This window comes from Anas platyrhynchos, chromosome 1 (genome assembly GCF_047663525.1).
Source record: "Anas platyrhynchos isolate ZD024472 breed Pekin duck chromosome 1, IASCAAS_PekinDuck_T2T, whole genome shotgun sequence".
NCBI lineage: Eukaryota > Metazoa > Chordata > Aves > Anseriformes > Anatidae > Anas > Anas platyrhynchos.
The window spans coordinates 60,664,626-60,686,076 of NC_092587.1; the positions used below are offsets into that span (position 1 = coordinate 60,664,626).

Sequence of the window (21,451 nt, forward strand, 5' to 3'; positions counted from 1 at the left end):
GCTTTGCTGTCTTGTCTTGAGTAAGGAGCTGAATCACATGGAAGTGATTCCTGATCCCTTTACACAGGGTCACTAGATAGACACAACTCCTCCTGCAGTGATTGCCTATTTGCTTCTCCTAGCATTCTCCCTTGACTAATCCTTAGTTACGTATCTCATCCCTGTTGAGCTTATCTTGATCCCATATTCGCATTTATGTAGAGCCTCGTTTACCTCTGTTAATCAAAAAAATCTACGTGCTCACCAGAGTGCAGTATCTGGGACCTTGTATGTTAAACTTCGAACAGATTAAACCTTAAGCAGAGAATCTTGCTGCTTGTTTGTACAGCACTGTATAAACTGACAGTATTGCATGCCAGCAATGATTTATAATTTATATTGCCAGGAGGATGTTTAATTCCCTCACAATCACTCATTAATCTTTTAGTACATACATATTGGATTAAAACCAAATTTCCCATAGTTAATATTGCTTTTGTCCTTCCCTGCCATTTCCTTTAGTGTCTTTACTTTTCTTCCTTTGTCTTTGGTAATCCTCACCTGTTTCAGCCTTTCTCTCTGGGATTTTCTGGAATTTTAAAATGAGCATACGTTCCTCTGGGCATGGATTATTTGCTCTATAGGGTGTGTCTGACATGTTTTTGTGATTTTTTTTTTTATGGGGACAACATGAGATTATTTAAATACATGTATAATCTACTTCGATATCAGCCAACAGAACAGAGTAGCTGGGGACAGCTGGCATTGCCTGTCCAAGAAATACCTGTGGCAACTGTGCTTGAGAGCTGTGGTGTATTAGCCACATAACTGCTGTCCGCTTTACTGTCTGTGTGTTGCTGTCTGTCTGGAAAGGAGGCCACATTGAGCATGGGATGTGGTGTACCTTGTGTGAAAGGTGACCCAAAGGGTTGCGTGCTTTCAGTCAGGAGACCAGGGAGAGGTCAGCATACCCAAGCATTTGTGTGCACTGTGCAGCAGCACGCACTGAAAAGGAAATGCGCCGTGCTCTTCTTCAGCGGTTGATGCAGTGACAGGACAGCAACCTCAGGCTCGAAACAGACCGAATTGCACTTGTACCACCAGCCTCCTGAGACAAGCAACTGCCTTCTAGGTGCTCCCACTCAACATCAGCAAAAGTAAGAAAGCAGCACTTCTCAAAGTGCTGTGTGTAATCAAGAATCTCATGGGCACCAGAAGAGAGAGAACAACTGAGAAAACTGCATTCAGTTTATCCATTCCAAGCAGATAATCTGCAGGTTTCTACACAAGAATGATTAAAAGGAACTAGTTAGAAGCCATGCTGAGTCGTGGCGATGTGAGAAGAGGGGATTTTTTGTTTGGTTTGGCTTGATGATAGTTTAGTGGCTCAATATAGCGATCAGGGTTTTTTTTGATTAGATTTTTTTAAGTTGCTGGTAAGTTACATGGGTGCAGGGAATTTGAGGAGATGGTAGCCCTCCAGTGTGGGAGCTGTACAGTTCTGCATGTAAGCAAGGAGCACAAAAGTGTTACGAAAGTACAAGCAAATATATTCAGTGAACCTCGGAGCAGAAGTTGGTTGCAGTCTGTCAGTGCATACTGATACATACTGATTGCAGCAGAAGAGGCAATGTCTGTTTTATTTTCTCACGGTTAAGCCCACAAGTATTTGTATATGTATATAACCTCCAAGTTTACCAAATGCATAGTGATGTACCAACACATAATGATGTGTCAGCTCTAAAAATAGTTGTTTCTGACAGAACTTTCTCCTTCCCTTGCCTCTTTTTGTTTGAACAGAAGTCAAAAGATGCGTGATCCACATACGTGCCCTGAAGGGAGTCAGTGCATCCAAGCCAGCAGATGCATCTTGCAGCTTCCAGAGGTAAGAAGTTAAGGGAGATAGGAAACTTTGTCACTTTATTTCTTGGTGCCAGTTAATGCCACACATTAAGAACTCTCTACTCCAAATATGGGAGAATAAATTACACAGTTGATGAGACACTCAGTTCCTCAGTGGAGCAATTCAGTCCCTGTCCAGGACACATGTACTAGAATTACAGACCAAGTGGTTTGCAAACTAGAGGGGAAGCTTCGTTCAGCCAGTAAATAGTGACAGAACTTCATGTGTACAGCAGTGATGGTTGTAAAGGGTCTCTTACTGAGGTGCATTGAATATGCACGCCTTCACCGTAGTATTAAAGACTGAATTCCTCAGTTACATTTTAGCCTGGAAGGGGTTATGCTGTAGAAGAGAAGAAGATAAATATTAGAAGTGTTACATAGACAGGAGGGATACACAAGACAGTGGGGCTCAGATCAATATAGGGAAGTGTCTTGAAACTTTGAATAGATTAAGCTGAAAAGAAGCCAAAACTGCATCTACCTGTGTTGTTTAGATTACTCTGTTGTTGTGTCTTATAAAGAAGAGGCTGTTATAGCCTTGGAGAGGACTTCCTTGTTTTTGCAGGGGCATTAAGTCAATCTCATAGATCATTTCTATCTTCAAATGATACAGAGCTCTCATACCATTTGGAAAAATAATTCCATATTAAAGGATAATAGAACATGCCAAAAAGTGAAAAAATCTGTATCTACCAAGCAAAAATTGTGAATTATGATGTAATGATGAGCCAGCATCCTAATATTTGCATACAGTTAGTCTCATGGCAGTCTTGCATTTCTTAAAGAATACTCTGGAGTGTTGGGCTCAGAAGGAGTTGTGGTATAAAATGAACTCTTCATACTGCAGCTGAGACCTTCAGAATATTTGTGCATGGCTCAAAGCAGTGTTCTTTAAATCCTTGACCTAGATCTGATGAGGGAACTGGAGACAGTTCAGATGAGCCTCACCATTTCTGCAGAGAAGCAGGGTACATTGAGCTTGGTGGACTGCTGTGGCTCTGTGATTTACAGGACCTATGCTACTTTGTCTAGTCTGAGCTGTTGTGATGTACCATCTTATTTGGAGTAGTTTAAGTATCAATGTGACATAGCCCTGCCTTGAGTGAGTGTAGCACGTGCAAAGCAGACACCAGATTATTTTTAAAGTCAACATGACATTTTGATGAATGGTTTTAATCATTGGTGACTTTATCAGCATTAAAGAAAAAACTTGGGAAAATTCTGCTGAGTAATTCCTGACCAGTGAATTACTTTGCATCTCACGTTTCAGATCAATAAATACCAAAAGGTGTTTGTAACATGGATTTAATAGGAATTATTTAACAGGCACTTCTGCAGATTAGCTTGTGTCACCGCTGGCAGGCCAGGAGCTAAGTGCATATAATTATAGTTCCAATAGCAAAGAATCTTTCAGTATAAACAATGTGGGTCATTAAGGCTCCCTAGCATTTAATTATCACCAATTAGCAACTAACTGAGGTAACATCTTATGCAGAAGGCTCTTAATACTGTATGTGCAGTGAAGGATAGCTCTCACTGTGTTGCTGAGACCAAATGGGCTGGAAGGCATGGGAAGGTGGTCATCCTGGTTAGCACGGCAAAGCATTCAACTGTAGCCAATTAGTAAAAGCAGGTATCACTATTAGAACATTGCTGGAATAATCAGCACTGTTATCTGTACACAGGGCGCTGAGGGATCCTTTGGTATTGATAACGAGGAGTATGAAGCCATGCCTGTGGAGGTGAAGCTATTACCCAGGAAACTCCGGTTCTTCTGCGATCCCCGAATGCGAGAGCAGATGCTCCGTGCGGCAGTACAGTGAGACTTCATGTCAAAGGGGCCAGCGTTCACCAGTCTTATCAGGTTCTCTTCAAGGCATATCCTCACTAAATGGATTAACCTTACCAGATTAATGAGCCATTTGGCAATTTTAATGCACAAGGAACTCCACTGAAGGCGGCTATTTGGCTAGCCTCAAAGGGGCTAATAACGCAAATTAAAATTCTAAGAATTGCATGTTAACTTGATGGCATTTTTTTTTTCCTCCCCTGAAGAAGTCATCAGTGTTCCATTTACAGCACTGCAGGCTAAGTGCTATGTGCCAGATGCTACTGCTTTAATGCAATTGTATATTAAAGTAAAATGAAAGCACACTTGTCCTTGTGTTGGAAGACTTTGTCTGCTTTACCTATGAATAAATCTCGAGAAGGCTGGGACCTTGGAAAAATTGTTTTGAGGGACTAATGTGGAGAATGTATATGGTATGTTGGAATTGCCATATTGAAACGGGTGATTGGTTGTCTACTCTGTTGCAAAATAAATGGGAGATCAGGTATCATAAGTATGGGAGATCATAAGTATCTTGGTAAGATACTTATGTTATCTTTTCATCTTGCTAGATTCAACACCGTAGAGCTCCAGTTAATAACATAGTAGAAACATATTCCTTTGATTAAGTTTAGGTATGTTACAGAGAAGCAAATTGGAGAATATCTTCATTGACCTGAGGCTGTATGGAATCCATGTGGAAAGACTCTTTAACAAGCCAACTGAGCTTGTAAGTATTCCTTTTATTCCTGTAGTAATACAGTACAAATGAGACCATCCAAATAACTTTTTTTTTTTTCATTGTACCTGGTTGCTTTTCTCTTTAATGTAATCACTGCTCATCATTCCTTACGCATCCCGTATCCCTCTGAGCCCCAGTTCCATAATCGGTTTTGTTGATTTTCTGAGTTGTTTTTTTAATAGCTTCACTTTTAATTGCTGAAAGGAAATGTTATTGACTTCATCAAGGTTATCTGTTGGCCTTCTTATTATAACTTACACATTTATTTGATTCTGCCTTGCTTACTTGAGAACAAAAATAGATTGCTATTTTTCTGATGTGATTGCTGTTTGTACATAGCCCCCATGTCTAATCTAAGTTCATCTGTTGGTTGATTTGTTACTGTAGTCGAAGGACATTTGCGAATCGACTTCAGTAGCATTTGTTTTTCTTTAATATGCAGCTTGCCTCCATGCTGCTGCAACAGCACCCTCTTTTGGAGGCTTGCTAAGGAAAAAAAATGCTTTGGAAAGGAACTGGTTTGGTTTCTAAGTGATGCTGGAACCAAACTGGATGCTGTCCTTCCCTTGGCTTTAGAGGGGCAAAACTAATTACCTAAGTACTTAACCTTTTTTTTTGACTGAGGTATAGGAAGTAGAGGTCTGTTAGTTGTTCTTAATCATTATGCTGGTGATAAGGGCCTGTGTTGAGCTGTCATTTGATCTAGAGCAATCACGAGTGCCCAGCAGACCCCTGGGTCACTCAGAAACATTGGCTGTATTCTGCTCTTTTTGCCTGCCACAGAGTTACCTGGAACGCTCTGCAGCCACTGTCGGGGCAGTTCTCACCAGGAGAGTTTTCCCTCAAGCTGATTCTTCTCTAGGCAAATCAGCACTGGTTTTGCTCAAGTAGCATGAAAGACAAGGCAGCAGCCGTTTCAAAAAGGTAAGCTTTAATTATTTTTAAAAATACCCATGTTTTAGTAAGCAGTTTCACTACACAGCCACAGGCCTATGGGAGCAACCACACATCTGCAAGATGCAAATAACATCAGAGCTCTTACAGTGACAGCCAGGCTCTTTGAAGGGGCGAGATAAGAACCAGCTCCTGGTCCAGCTGGACCATTTTTAAGGGGAAAATGACTCTCTCCCTTCCCTAGCATCAGAGAGACTGCTCCTGCACAGTGTGATTCCTTGCTGAAGGGTAACTAAGAGCTCCTTTCAGAACTGGTATTCCTAATGCTGTTCTGATGTTAAAAGTACCAAGGAAAGGCTGATATACGGGCTGATATTTAAATATTGATATCCATGTAAGTTAATTAGCTTATTTAGGTGATTTTTTTCCCCGTCCTTTACAATTCGGAGGTTTTCCAGTATGGAGTGGTTGTAAATGTCTGAATGGCAACATTCAAAGGGGAAGGTGTGAGGAAATAGTAACGTGAAATAAGCAGAGGCTGAACCCACTGTCTACAGGGTAGAAGAAAGGACTCTTTTCATATTTTTCTGTCTGACAGCAAGACAAACAACTTTTTTTGTATTAACTCTAAGGCAGGAAGGAGGAGTCCCTCTCCATGAGAACACTTATTCTGGCTTCAACTTACAGTACATTCTAGAATGGCTTAAAATATTATAACATAAATAAAAATGAAGGATAACAACCTAATATTAGACTAGCCCAAGGCACCTGTTTATTTTAACCACAATTAAACATTTCCATTTGAATGGCATGTTGCATTAACCAGGATCTGAAATCCTGGTTCACTGGCATTTATCACATTTATCACCCTCTGGTTTAGACAGACATCATTCCATGAAGTCGGTGCATTCCAGTCCCTTGCAAAAGATCCGTGTTGTCATCTCTCACCATCACTACTAGACCATTATCTTTGGGGAAAGAGATTTAAAAAAAAAAAAAAAAAAAAGCTATGATGAGAGAATTTGGGTTAGCATGCTTTGTATGTAGACTTCTGCAGGAGGACAGAATACTTTTGCCCTGCCATTTCAGAAACCACTCCCTTTCCCCATCCCAAAGTAAAGCAAGCTTGTCCTTTGTGTAGTCTGGTACCAAGAGGTCCTCAGCTACTCCTAGCTTTTTGCCTATGAACTTCTGGGGCTGTTATTAAAACACAAGAAGTATCACAGTAACAGTGCTTTACAGAATAAGCCTGTGCAGTAAGCTACTTTATCTTGAAAAGGTAATAGTACTTTCTTTTGCCCTTAAGGACGCTGGGTAGGAGAGCTCATCTCCTGTGACAGATGGAATCATTAGGTCTAATATGCATTGGAGTAACTACTTCATTTATACCAGAAAAGAGGGTATTAGCGTGTCTCTAAGACAAATTTGAACTGTAATTCAAGAAAATACCTCCCTCTTAGTATCCATTATCATTGTTAGTTGTGCTGAGCTCTGTGCTGCTTGGCCTAAACTCGCAGTGGGAAGGAAGACTGTTCTCATGATTTAAATGTCTAGAAGAGTATATCCACTATTGAAATTAAAAATCGAGCCTTTATTTCTCTCTTGAGCTTTACCTTCCACTCCGGAGTAAAGTAGTAATAATTCATTACTTGATTATACATCTAGTCCAACTTAAGATGCAACTGTGAAGCTCTTGCTCTCCTGTTTATACCCATGCAAGTACAAATTGAGAATCTGTAACAGCTGTACTATGGCCTAAATGTTAGAGAGAAACATACCAGGCTGTTTACTGCTGCACTGGATAGACATGGTTACTAAAACCATTTAACCTGGCCTGCCATCACCAGCTACAGACCAGAGACATCACACCAAAGAAATCAAAGGCACCACTGTAAAGGCAAAGTACTTTAAATGCAGAAGAGGATCTTGCAGTAATCAGCAATGTCCTACCTTATGCCACGCTTTCCTTCCTCTTTTAATTCAAAATATACCAAATAGCTGACTCCCTTCCAGCTGCTAGTATCCAAAAAAAGAGCTGTTAAGCTCCAAGAAGGGGATTTTAAAAAGCTGTACTTCATTCAAGGTATAACAGTTGTCTCCTGGACAGATAACATTCAGTGAAATTAGCTCAAAGGCTAGAAAACAAAAACAGCCTGCTAAACAAGCCTTCATGGGACAAGCTGTAGCCATTCATTTATATTCAGTACCCATTTATCAAGGATTTTCCACATGCAACACCAATAAAAGCAACGTTGATTATATTCAAAAAGGACAGAGAAAGAGTGATAGAGAGACAGATAGTGCTGATAGAGTTCATTTGCAGAGAATTAATTAAAAAAGGGCTAGGACAGAGAAGTCTTTTTTGTTCTGCTTTCTGTCTGGATACTTCCTTGCTTTTGTAGCAGTCATCTTCCAAGAAAGGCTGTAGAGAAACAGATTTACAAGGAAGAGCAAAATAGGCTGTAGCCATCCAGCTGGGATGTAATGTGGATGTTACTTTTACAGTAATCTGCTTGCTTTGATGCTTCTGCACCCACGCTCTTGCTAGCAGCTGAAGACCTACTTTCTGAAAAGTAGAGGTTAGATAAATGCTAAATAATAAATTCAGGGGGTTTTGCTCAATAGATTCTAGCAGTGCTGTCTCGTAGCCACGATGTTCTGACAGCTCCTGAACATGGTGCTGTAATGTAGTTTGTTAGAAAAACTCTTGACTGCTGAGGCTGTAAAATCTCAATGACATATTAAAGGTTTGTTCTTACTCAGTTCAGCAAAAGAATTACTGATATCAAGGAGAACAGAAAGTCATTAACAGCTGATCACAGCTAAACTGCATAGGAAATGAAGAGTTGCTAGAGACTAGTTTCAGTTGTGTTTTTTGGTTTTTTTTAATATCTGAAGGAAGTTAAGTCACAGTAATGTGGTGTCCACTATACTTTCCCAGGGGTCTTCAGTGCAGACACCTTGTTAAAATTAAAGTGGAAGTTGGAAGGCTTGGAGGTTGTGAGTTGCTTTTATACCAGAAGTGTCAATTTAAAAACAAAGCCTTTCCTCAAGGGAAAGAAACAAAAAAAACAAAAAACCCTGACCCTTCCATTACACAATGTTCAGGTCCCATTTTTCTCTCTATTTTTCCCTAACCTTTTAAGGATGAACATGTTACAGTTGTGAGCAACTGGCAATACAAGCAGCAGCATGTTTTGCCCTGTAGGAAAACACTCAAAGCACTGAAAAAGCAAGCAGTGAAGCAACTACTCAGAAACAGATCACAAGAACATAATAGGCTGAAGCTCATACCAGTGAACTGTGCAATAAATCTTGTGAAGCCTCTGATCCCACATTTCACTAAAACCTCTGAATCCAGAGCAAGCAAAATTACCCCTTTGCTGCAGCTAGCTGTCAAGGAATAATGCCAGCCTCCTTCCTTGAGTGACAAAATCCACAGGGGGTCTTCCTGGAGATTTACTTTACCTGTTTTAAATAGAATTAGCAGGTGAGACTTCTGTGGTTTGGGTGCTGTCTCATTCTATAAAAATGCTATGGTAAATGTACACACCAACTGCAGCTTGCACTTCTACAAACTGCAGAAAGGCTCCAAAGTGCTGAAGTCTCTTACAGTAGAAGCAGCAGCTAAGTAGGCCTGGTGATAATTCAGGAAGAACAGGTAGCTTAAAGCTGATGCTACTACTGGCCAGAGGATTTTGGACAAAGCAGTACGTCACACCTACAAGCCACAGCACCATTCTTGGACTTGGTGTGGCCAAGTCTTGGCAGACATAGCCTTTCTGGAGGGAAACTGGCCCTGTAGCAGGTGAATCCTATCTTTTCACAGTAAAAGACTGAGGAACGCTATTCATCTGATTCCGCAGCTCCTCTGCTCAGGAAGAAAAAGGCTTGCAGTTAACCAGTGCTTCTAGCCAGTTAGGAACAACAGACTTCAAGGGAGCCGCCTGCAAACCGTGAAGTTGTCCCAGCTGGAAGGTCGCATACTGCTGTCTGTCTCACGCCGAAGACAAGGACAGTGGCAGGCAGTGCTGGAGGCTGCTTGACAAAGGATTAGCAGACAGTGTTAACTCACAGGAGGGGCAAGTACTGCCTGCTACAAAGAAAGGGCTAGGGGCATTAGTTGGAATACACTTAATTCAACCCAATCCTGCCCAGCTTCACCTGAGCTGAGACTGGAGAGCATAGTGATTGCAAGGTGGCTCAGTGACGGTGGTCCCTCTGCAATGCGAGACCGTCTTGCTGGTTTGAAGACTTTAATCCAAAGCAGCAGGTTCAATACAACCGAAAACCAGAGGAAGCAGAAGGAGGGATTTGGTAGAGATGGTGCTCTTCTCCCGCCGAGAGACAGGTAGGTGTAGGCTTTGACAGCTTACACCACCTCCAGTGCTGAAAGTGAAACCGTGCCGCTCGGGTAAGCAAAGTCATTAGTTCCTGTAGCACCCCCTCAGCCCAGCATTGCTTCTGCCACTGATGAGGAAGGGTGGCTTTATTCCAATTCGGCTGCTGAAAGCTGGTTGAGGGGTGTTTAAAGGAGTCCCGTTCTTTATCATTGGTTTAACTGTCCCCACCCAAAAGCGTGGTGGGACAGGAGATGTTTTAGGAGACTGGGCTGCTAACAGCCTGTGCTGAAGCTCTCTTCAGTCCCCACGTTGAAGAGAGAATGATAGGATGGTTTTTCCAATCAAGTCTTGAGAGCTCAGCAACAGCATTTCACATTGGTCCCCATCAGACAAAGTGCTTTCCTGAAGTCCTCAGCCCTCAGGCATCCAGACTAGGCCAAAACTTAGCTATCACTGGCACCACTGAGGGTTGGTGCAGGGGTGCCACTGGTCCTATCTAAACAACAACAAAAAAAAAACACAAATGAAAAAGAAGGGGAGATGAAAACAACAACCAAAAAATGGAACAGGTACTTCTCAGGGAAATCAAGGTGGTAAAAATAAAATCACATTTTGTTGTAAAATTATAAATATTTTCCATATAGAGTTATTAAATAAAAAGAGATATGTCCAGTGGCTGTGGTGAGTTCCAGTGATGCCCCTAAGCAATGTCTGATAGTCTTTAAAAAGTGATCTTTGTTCCCCATCTCTCTGGCCCTTGGTTTAAGTGCAGCAGGGGTTGTCAATGACCAGCATAACATCAATGCCGTACACTTCCAGGAGGTCCATAAGGAAGCTTCGATCCCCTTGGGGATCCAGACCCATGCCTCGCGCGTGGTCAGCTGTCAGTGTCTTGTCCTGGCTGGCTGACACTTCCATCAGGGTCTGAAATATCCGGTTGTTCTGCTCCATGAAAAACCTGTAGGGTAAAGTCAGCTGAGATGATGGCATTGGACCCCAGAAAGACAGCGTATTTACCAGACAGGCAGCAGAGCCCCAGAATCATGTTTAACCCACTTTAAGCACAGATCCCACCCTGCTAGGTGATACTGTAGTAGGTTTCTATCCACCCTGTAACAGAAGGTGGAATAAACAAAGCAGTAACTTTTAATTTACAGGGGTGCTTTTGTCTGGTTGATTTATGATAGGCATTTCACTTTTCAGAAGAAAGCCATGTTGTCAGCTAGAGCTGACAATTACTTTGTGGTAATTAAGTGGGTATATCAGACCTATAGCTCCGTAAAGCAAAGGAAGAAACAATGGGTTTTATCCCTCTAAGTAAGCCCTTGGGTACATAAATTCTCCATTACTGGAGCAGAACACAACAAAGGGAGCTACTTCTTACATAGTGCTTTCCTAGGAACACAAAAGGCTTTTCAGAAAGAGCTCTGACTACATCTGTGCAGCTCAACACAAAGTTCTGCCCTGACAGTCCCTCAAACAATTTCATCCTAGAACTTCTCACCAGCTGCTGCAGCCTGTGAACAATAGCAACAGGCAGTGGAGGGCTTCAGAGGTGGTATAGGTGTGGTTTTCATCTCATTCTGTACCTCACAGTTTACATCCAGTTCTGGTTCCTCTGTGTCCCAAGTACAGAGCCAGCTGCATCAATGGGCTAGTCCTTCACACTCAGGTCTTATCTCCACACTGTACCTCCCCTAGTGTGGTACAGTGCCTGCTTCCCACAGACATTGTGATTTCCTGAGCCAAATGTTTCTTGCATGAAGAGTCCTACGGTCTTTACGTTTTCAAGAATGGGAGGGGATTCTTGCATTTCTCATTTTGTTTTAGAAGTTTCTTTCTCTGTCCCAGCACTTAAGAGTCCCCATTGGAGACACACTGCCTTTAGCATCTCAAATTGCAAGAGGGATGAGCTGAAAAGGTAGAACCAGTTTGGCTCTTAGATCCCTAGAGAAACACAGAACTGACTATGGAATTGTGTTAGCCATGGTGTCTGATAATATGCTACACTAGTGCAGCTTGAAATCAGTGAAAGATGCTCCCAAAGCCAAACAGTGACCAACTAAGTGTTAGAGGTAGCCACTTACAAGATGAAGAGGTCCTCTTCACACGAGCTACAATCCTCACCCACTTCTTGAGAATACATTAACATCTGCCTGAGAGAAGGGAGACGGATTAAATGCACATGCCTCCAGTGAAGCCCAAAGCATTATGAAATAACGATTAACAATGAAAACCTCACATCCATTTCTTGGTGACAAATCAGATTAGCCCCACTGGCCCAGTATCTCGGGCAAGGGAGCCTTTATAAGGCACGGGACTAGAAATCAGGGTAGAAGGGTAATGTTTTCAGTTCTGCTACTGATCAGCGGTGCGTCAATGATCAGTCACAGAATCACACTCTGCTTCTCTTCCTGCCTTCTGTCTGCTCCACCAGTTCACTGATGGAGTGATCGCAGGTATGCAGAGTATCCAGGGACTCTCATACCAGCCAGCTACAGTGGAACCAGAATCAAAGAGATGAGCTGAAGCAGTGGAAAACTTGAAAAATATTAAGAGAAGGTGGCAAGTACCAAGGAAGAGTGTCCTCTCTATCCCACATAGTATTGCTCTGCTAAAGGAACCAGGATCACTCAGATCTCTAGTGTTACCTCTGGTCATTGAGCCGTCGGTACTTCTCCTTGTCAGCATTGTTAATTTTCAGGAGTGGTTGCAAATGCTCGTGATGTGTCTTCACATTCTGGTTGTCCACATAGACATCATAGAGATCCCGTTTCTCCTCAAAGATCTTTTCTGTTGTACCTGCCAAAATCAGAGAAGGTTTGTCAGAACAGCATGTTGCTTCCCCTGCAGACCAACTGTTCTCTCCTGCCTTTGCAGACAGTCATTCCATGCACATCTTATCTTCAGTTTTAATTCACAGGCCGCTGTTTAAAAAGTTCTGCCTAACCCATCATACTTACAGGCCACGTATGATACTTCTGTCTCCAGCATTTCTATGTCTGCCACATTCACATAGAAGAACGGTTTGGACTCTGGGACGGTTCCTCCAAGACCAGGTAGAGAAACGTTGGCAAGGCAACAGCAGCAGTACACTGCAGACAAGAGGAGGATGTGCTGAGATGCTTTCAGTAGTCTCTGCAAGGGCATTACGAACCCCGCTTACCCAGCTCTCCCACACGCTCCTATGTAAACAATGGTTAAGGCTTTGAAATACTTCTGAACACCAGAACTTCTCAAGTGGGAACATCTTATCCTGGATAGGAAATAATCAGCTCTCCCACAGGAATCGCATGTTCTGGATCCCACAGAATGGTTCAGCAGTCTTATTTTCCCGTGTTTGACAGCCCCAGGTATGTTCTTACCCAAAAGGCCTGAAGAAAAGCATTTTGTAAGACATAGGTAAATGCAGGCCAAACTGTATCTCCACGAGGAATGGTTGTGATGGGCTTTTAAGACCTGCATGATGTCTGTACCCTCAATACCCACAGGCATTTCTGCAGTTCTTCAGCCTACTATATAAGGGCTCCGTGATGTCCCTGGAAACATACCTCTGTAGCAGACAACTCCAACTGGGGGTGGTGAAAATATCAATATGCGCTTGCGCAGCAGGGCAAACTTCCAGAGGACAAGAATCTGCTCACCAAAGAATTTGATGAACTGAGACATACAGCCAGCAGGGTGTGTGATCTGCAGGTGGAGGGAAAGGGAAGAAAACAGCTCAGAGGTGAAACAGGGACACATGCACAGATGTCTAAGTCTGAATGTGGGAGCAAGACCAGCACACGGCAATGAGGGAACGGCAGCTTCGAGCAGCCCAAGTAACAAAATCTCATCTAAAGCAGCCTACAAAGTGCTGGGGTGACTGCTTATGTAAAGAAGTATGAGACACCAGCAAAAAGCAGCAGCACGCTGCGCATTCCTGCAAGCCTCAGAGGCCCTGCCTCACCTTCATCTCGGGGTACATGTATCTGTGGATGGATGGCAGCCAGTGGACAGGCTGCTGGGATGCAGTGCCCTTGCCATCAGGGAGAACTCCTTTCTTGTCATCGTAGAATGCCTCTAGATGGGAGTAGTGCCCTGGCATCTCCAGCTGGTGTCTGGAAAAGAAAGGAAAAAGGGAGATTTGTCGCATCTCCAGACTCTGCTTATTTAGTGCCTTGCCCCGGGCAGTATCTGCTTTCCTGCGTGGCAAAGGAGCCCCGGGTGCCTCAGTTGCACAGACTTAATCTAGGAGGGGAGCCCGAGGATCAGGGGTAACACCGACTTTCAACACAGTCAAAGAACACGGGCAGGACTGAAGCAGACAGTGAGCTGATTTACGCATAGGACTGATCCTGTTTCAAAGTATGTTCAGGTAGGAACAGCTTTCCTTGCTACCACAACCATTTTCCTGGCCAGGTGTGCTCAATGCAGCTGAAGCATACACCTGGCCAGGATCACCGTGACAGGCTTTTTTGTGACCCCTTAGAAAAATAGTTTTCAAAAGGAGAGAGAACTTGTTGTCCTCTCAACAAGAGGATGCTAACTTCTTGTGCTTTCCCCTGACAGTTTTTTCCCCACTGTGCTTCAAAGTAAGTAGGGTTTGGATAGCATTCCACTAGGCTGTCAGCAACAGCAGGCTGCTGCTGAATGGGTTCCTTTTCTCCTTCCCCATTGTGAATTGTAACCCTCTCTCCAGTGAGCCTGTCATTCAAATTATATCTTGCCATCTTCCCCACATCCTCACTCCCACCTAAAACCACTCTCCATCGGGGCAATGCTACCTTTCCCTGGTGGAGTGGCCAGTCCCAGACCCAAGGGAACTTACCTGACCTGATTCTCCAGGAAGTGCATGTACCTATAGAGCAGGGTGTAAGAAGGGGACAAAATCCCCACAGACTTCATGCGGGCACCACGCTCTAACTCGCTCTCCACAGGCATGTTGGCAAAGCAGGCCAGGCCAAAACAGAGCCCCTTCCGGAAATAACTGGGGACAGACATTTGACAGAAGAGTTAATGTTAAAAGATGGTTAAAAGATGGGAATGAACAACAGGTATCTGTGTCATCACCAGAAATACTGATTTGGGAACGCCGTTCCTTCTTTAAGGAACCCCCTGAAATCCCACCTTGCTATCTGAAAGGTTAAGGGCTGGCCTTGGGTGTCTCAGCCTTCCCAGGAACAGGCCAGGACATTTAAGGCAGGAGTTCCCAGTGCCTCTGCCACTAAAGCCCCTAGCAGCCACGTCACAGCATGGCAGACAGTAAAGGAAGAACTCGGAAAGCCAGGGGAGGATGCAGGACCCAATCAACACAGCGGTGTTCGTTTAAGGAAGAGAACCCCACAGTGCATGGAGTTGTGAGTAGTCTGGCTACCCAGCCATATTTTGGGTGTCTGCACGTGGAAGCATGCTCTAGCTGAGTGCAAGGTTAAATCCATGTGTCTTTGAGAAAGTAACTGTTATTCCTGACCAAAAGCCATGGTGTAAGTGCAACTCATTGCAAAACTGCGCTGCGTTGCAGCACTGGGCTAGCAAAAGCATGAGAATGGAGAACTAGCCATCAGCCTTCCCACCAAAGGAGGAGAAGTAAGTGAGGACCATTTAACACAACGTTTAAAGGATCAAAAGCACTGACAGCATTAAGAACCACAGCATTTCTAAGTTCTTTTTTTCTGCAAAATCCTTCCTGCCATTCTCTCTCCTTCACAGCATGTCTCTGCTGACTGTCTGAAAGGTTGCAGTGCAGTGCAGATTTGCCCAATAAGCATTAAAATTTGCACATCACTGAGAAGCTGGCCTTCCCCATTCACTGGCTCTGACCTCCACAGCTCAAAGCTGTCAGGAAGCAGATCCCACACAGTTCGCTGGTACTTTGTACCTTGTTGAGCAAATCTGATCTGTATCTTTTGCTTAGCTAGATATGGGTTAGCAGCAGGGCAGTGCAGGAATTTAACTTCATAGGTGGTATTCTCCTTGCATGTCCTGAATCAAGGGATGGTGGTGTAGATGCACAGCTCAGGGAAGCAGCAGGATAGCTCTGAGATACTCACATGAAGTCTGACTGGATTTTGTGGGACCCGCTTGCCATGGATTTGAATTCCACGCCTTCCAAATCGATATCTTGAGGTAAACACCATTCCACCATGTTGCCTGCAAATAAGCAAATTTATTGGAGTGAGCATGGATGCAGTGCTCATTAGCAAAGGGTCAACACCAGCAATTGCAAGTTGCTGCCTTTACACGGCTGGGATGCCAGCATCACTGAACCAACACAGCTCCTGAACTCCTTAGCTGTTTTGGGACAGAGGCAGTGATACTGTACCCAGCACCTCTCTTGCAAATGTTACTTGTTGCAGCACAACACCCAGATGTTGCAAAAACTTCCCGGTTGTTTTGGAGCCTAGTGGTACTTTATGGGTTTATTCTTTATACACTATCACAGAGCAGCTACCGTTCTGCCCCACCAGGCACTCTGACAGTGCACAGGGTGTAGCACCAATACTGTTCCCTTCAGGCTGCCTACGTGAGTATCTGATACAGACAGAGCCCTAACCATAGACTGCTGCTCTTTAGGGTGAGTTTATGTGATAGATCATAGCAGCATCAATATCTCCCTTTGGCTACCCGTTATAGGATCAAACAGGAACCCCTAAACCAGCATCCTGATCGTCAGTACTCCCTAGAATTTCTCTCTATTTTTTTGGAAGGGAAGGAGGAGTTAGCTAAAGCTTGATTTGGAGGCCAGGGGAGTTCCAAGCACTGCAACATGTTTGTGCATGCTAGAATAACCACACAAAAAGCACATGAATTACAAACTAGATCAAAACTAGCAAATGCCTGTCACCTGACAGCCCAGATAGAAAGCACCCAGTTCAAGAGAAAAGGCCACCTGAGGGGCCTGATCCTGGAACAGATGATACCAGAGCGGTCACAAAAAGTCCCTAAAGCTGACAAAGTCCTGCCTTGCCACTGACAAGTTTACAACAGACGAAAATGGGCACTTCTCAGGCTTTTCCATACAATTCAGAGCCTAACCTGCTCTTCTGGACACCCCTACTGCAGCAACGTGTGCTGTAGGCTCAGCCCCTGGTATTTGAAATCATGTTTTCATTTGAGTGGTTTTAAAATAATGAAAATTATTTTTAAAAGCAAATGGAAAAATAAAGTTCTTTGGTATATAACACAATGGAAGATACAGCACAAAGATGCTTTCAACTGGCCCAGTCCTTCCTCCTGCCTTTAGGGATAAGCCTCGCAGCCGTGCTTGCGTGGACACAGCATGTACGTTTGAAAGGGCCCTGTGCTTAGCCCAGACTTTTAGAAATAGATGCCTCATGTTTAAATAGCTCTATTTCTGAGGCCTGCCTCTTGTGTTATTACTCATCCCGCATAAGTATATGCATGCAAACTCGCACAGGAATTGGGTTTAGCTGCTGACATTTAAGCGGGCTATTTTTCTTCTCACGCAGATATTGTATTCAGCAGACCTCCCCCAGCCCTGCCTGGCAAGGACTTCAAAACACAGCAGCAGAAGTGCGGCAACCAGAGAGAGTTTGCATCCAGCTGCGAGCTCCCAGTCCCCGAGCACACCTCTCCCACGGCGCTGAGCCAGCTGGGGGGCAGCAGCAGCAGCCTGGTGACCCTGGGCACCGCCGGGGGAAGGCAGGGAGCGGAGGCACCGTCGCCTTTAAGAAGTGTGAAAGGCTGGCAGAGAAAGCCAGTGACATCATGGCAGCCTGCACGGTCCCCTGTAGGCTTTGCATATTATATATAGATGTTGGCTTTTGTTGTGTGGGTTCGTTTTGTTTTTAAAGGCACAAGACCCTTCCTTGGCAGAGCCAGGAAGTAAGCCCGGAAGGCTACCGCCTTGTAACCGCAAAACTGGGGTTAGGGCTAGATCCTCTCTTAAGCCTCGCATCACAGAGAATCACCTACTGGTTGTATTGGTTGTATATTAATACATCTGTAAGCAGGAGCACCATCGAGCACAGGAAACTTTACTCAGTTTAGTCAGAAGTACTGCTGCGAAGCGTTATACCATTTATTAGAGGCGTCGATGTGGACACGGCTCCAACAACAGGTGTGCTGCAACAGCAAGGAGGGAAAAGATGTCTCGAAACAGAGCCTTAACCTATGCATATCCATGAAACCTACTTGCATATCAGGTAGCTTTTTTTTTTCCCTGGGATCTGTCACTGGGAGCTGACATAAGCAATCCACACCTGTGCTCCTGGCAGTTCCTCACGCCACCTTGCCCTACGAATGTACTGGCGACGTGGCAGTCGGAGAGCAAACGAGGAGATTAAAAAAAAAAAAAAAAAAAGAAAGTCAGTCTGGTGAAACAGCAGAGCAAACAAAGGAGAGACTTCACCCAGATGCAATAGCAACTGCCAGCCTGCATGAAAAACAAGAGGAGGGAGGAGAGAGTAATGCAGAAAAACAGGAAGCATTTTCCTTCTCTGGGCATAGAGCAGCTCTCGTGCACGCAGGAAACTTTCCAAGTGAGAGTCAAGCAGTGCTAGAGAGCTGGCAAGAGGTTTTGCTGAGACAAACCTGGAGATCTGGAGATCTCCCAGCACCAGGCCAAGTCAGAAACAGTGCTCTTGGTTTCTGGTGTGCAAAGTTAAGGATGTTCTTCCTCTTTTCCTTGTCCTTTCTCTCCCCTGGAGTTTTATATCCTTGCAGTGCTAGCACTTGGTGGCTGCAGTGTAGTCATCACCTGGCCCTCCTCACCACTAGGTTTTCCCAAGGTCTTTAGGGTCCCCAGCCACGCAGTGCTACTGTGCTGTGCCAGGACAGGAGAAGCACCAAGTGAGACCTAGCAGTATTCTGGCTCAGTTTCCCACTTGGAAGAAATGCAGGACAGAAAACCATCACTTTTATGTTTACTGCTAGAAAAAGAATTTCTTCCCTCACTTCATTCCCCATTACTCCCATCACCCCGTAAGCCAACAGACTGCGCAGGACCTCCACAAGGTTGTCTCTCATCACCATCGCAGAAAAGGGGCTAAGACAGTTCAGCCTCTTTTGCAGTATTCTGATAGGGAGGATGTGGCCATTGACTTCACTTTATCTTTCTTTATCTTCTTCCCACAGCAGAATTTATTGTCCTGTTCACTTTTGTTTGCTTTACCCAAGACAAATATGAGTCTAGCAGAGCACATGGGCTGGAGCCTAACGCCAAGTAGGTCACACCAGCGGATGTATCCCCACTGCTGCCCAGCATAATCTCGGGCCTCCAGTTATTCACTGCCTGAGAGAACATGTGTACCAGGAAATTCAGTTTAAACTCATTAAAACACCTTGTGACTGCGCTCTTTGTGGGGCAGTGTTTGCACAGACCAGGCGCTCGCACTTTTTCAAGTCTCAGGACATTCCCAGCTCGTTACTCCCTTACGGAGAGGGCTGCCGATGGTCAGGGAGCAAAGAGAAGGCTGCGTGGCTGGCTGTCGGGCTGCCACCATTCTGCACTTAGCTCACAGCACATTAATGCAAGAGCTGTCCTTGTAATAGCCGTGAAAAGAGCTCCCTCTCAAGTCCCACGGGTTTACCATGCTGGGAGTGGGGTGACCACCACTGGTCTAGACGCTGCCTCAGGTCATGCCCAGCACATGCACCTGCTGGAGGCACTGAGCTTGTCTGCTTCAAACCCTTTTAAATTCAGAAGGAACCTGTTACGGTCTGTATTTGCCCAGTTACCACATTGGGGACCAGGTGCTCCACGTGCCCTGCACAAGTCCTTTACAAGATGTGACACGGCTGACCCAGGAGTTCCTGCTCTTGGCCCCAACAACCCCACACCACCACAGCTCCAAAATCTTCTTTCCGAGCCCACATCCTCCACGGGGACGCCTCCCACCCGTGAGGCTGCGATCTGTGGATGTGTCCCTCGCAGCCTTATCGTGCCCCTCACACTCAGCACCGCTACCGAGTCTTCCTGGACGTGAGGGGCTATTCCGAGGCCGATGGCACCCCGCACAAACTGCGGACGGGACGTGAGGGGAGCAGCTCCCAACTCTCCCTGGACTTCTCTCAGAGCAGCGGCTGCTCCCCAGGAGCCAGCCAGGGAAATCTCACCGTGTCGTGGCAGGCACGCAGCTCACCGACACACAACCTGCTGCTGTTTTGGACACTGAGGACAACCCCCCCAGCTGGGGAGATGCCACCAACCCCACCTCGGCACCCCCCGGGCTGCGGGACGGGGACATTTTTGGAAGCCCCGTGGCGTGGGGGCACAGAGCCCACCTTGCAGCCCACCCTTCAGGGCCGTCCCTCCCAGCACCCCGACCCCCCACACGGTGCTTCAGGGACCCCCGCACGGCTCCCTGCAGCCCAGCCGCCCCATCCCCGTCTCCCCCCTCACCCGTGCGGGGGTCGAAGGTGACCACGAAGACGGCCACGATCTGGTCCGGGTCCTCCTCCGCCCGCGGCGGCCCCGCCGCCTCCTCCTCGCCTCCCCAGGGCGCCGCGCTCCAGCCGCCGGCCAGGCGCCGCCCGCCTCCTCCTCCTCCTCCTCCTCCTCCTCCGGCATCGGGGGCGGCCGGCGGCACCCCCAGGGCCGGGCCCTCGGCCCAGAAGAGCAGCGGCGCCTCATCCCCCCGCTCCACCATGGCCGCGCCGAGCCGAGCCGGGCCGGGCCGGGCCCAGCAGCGCCGGGCCGGCGGGAGGCGGGGATGGCGGGCGGGGACATGGCGGCCGGGCGGGGCCTGAGGCTGAGGCACGGCGCTGGGGATGGGGCTGGGGTTGGGGTTGTTCCCTTCATCTTGTGCCCCCCCCGGGGGTTGTTCCCTCTGAACTGCACCTCCGGCAGCTGCTGTACAAAAATAGGGGAGCTCCCTTCTCCCCACTCTGTCATCCGCACGCTAGAAATCAAAAAGACCTCGGCTCAGAGGGAATAGGACTGTTTGAGGAGAAAAAGTCTCTTTCAGCAGAAAACAAGCACGTTTTCCCTCCAGTTGAGGGCTAGGAAAATCATCTCCATATCTTAGTAGTCCTCTGGAAAAAAATAAGAAGTGAAAATGTGGTGGCTTTTAGGTAGATGCAAGAGTAATGAGTAGAGCCTTCTTCACACCCCGTCCAACTTTCCTCCTTTACACCTCCCATTCCTCCTTAGAGAAACGGCTACCCACAGCCCCTGAGAACAACAGAAACAACAACAAAAAAAGGGCAAAAAATGGACAGCAGGACAGCAAGTGCCATCGGAGAAGTGGGCCTGTGTGGCAGCAAGAGCCTGGAAGAAATGCTGCAACCTCTGGGCCAGACGCGAGCTGCGAAAACAAGGCTGAGTGCCCGGCATGTCCTAATACCGTTTTGGTGCTGTGTGTCAAGGGAACTGCTGGCCACGGCCTTAGCAGGCAACTTCAGAGACCCAGATGGCCACACTTTTAATTTAAAGGCCATAAGGGTCGATTGACCTCAGATTGTCATGTCCCTTTATTTCCTGGAGGGATTTCCCCCTGACCTGTGCACTGGCAACCACAGGCCAATGCTGACAAGCCCCGGTCTCTTCTGGGCTGTGACTGCTTCCACTTTCTGCACATCCCTCCAGCAGCCCTCCTTGATGCTAAGAGAAAAGGCTTCTCCAACCTCGTTCCCAGCTCACTAAAGCTCATTCCGATCCCTGTTCAAAATGCAGGCTTCATCCTGCTCCTGCTGAGTGACAGCAGACCACCTGTGTGTGCCACTGGCATCGGCATGGCCAGTGTCCCCCCCCTCTATGGGCACATACGTGACACCTCGAGATGGGAACCCACAGTGAGCCCCACATATGGTCCCCTC

At 46.0% G+C, this 21,451-nt stretch overlaps 2 protein-coding genes across 7 annotated transcripts in view; one reads left to right on the forward strand and one right to left on the reverse strand.

Annotated features, from left to right (window-relative positions):
- The window catches only part of AGK (acylglycerol kinase), a 29,542-nt gene extending 25,504 nt beyond the window's left edge, over positions 1-4,038 (forward strand). Inside the window, exons 14-15 of the mRNA XM_027446120.3 lie at positions 1,780-1,864; positions 3,570-4,038. Coding sequence (XP_027301921.1) covers positions 1,780-1,864; positions 3,570-3,707 — 223 coding nt within the window. The 3' untranslated portion in view covers positions 3,708-4,038. The remainder of the gene's footprint in view (positions 1-1,779; positions 1,865-3,569) is intronic.
- Positions 1,879-20,329, reverse strand: DENND11 (DENN domain containing 11). Of its 6 annotated transcripts, none has more exons than XR_011809781.1 (11): positions 20,037-20,329; positions 15,724-15,823; positions 14,502-14,660; positions 13,641-13,791; positions 13,243-13,381; positions 12,655-12,786; positions 12,343-12,493; positions 11,779-11,847; positions 8,902-10,649; positions 8,725-8,816; positions 1,879-2,224 (listed from the first exon to the last, which is right to left on the reverse strand). XR_011809781.1 is itself a non-coding variant. In XM_027446001.3 (9 exons), exons 1-9 carry the CDS (start codon positions 20,281-20,283, stop codon positions 10,454-10,456), a joined length of 1,344 nt encoding a protein of 447 aa, XP_027301802.1. In that variant the 5' UTR covers positions 20,284-20,329; the 3' UTR covers positions 6,096-10,453. The 6 variants fall into 6 exon arrangements, 1 of the variants encoding a protein (XP_027301802.1); XR_005267410.2 differs by lacking the exon at positions 1,879-2,224 and adding an exon at positions 6,096-6,316; XR_011809779.1 differs by having other exon boundaries at positions 8,725-10,649.
- Positions 20,330-21,451: the final 1,122 nt, after the last annotated feature.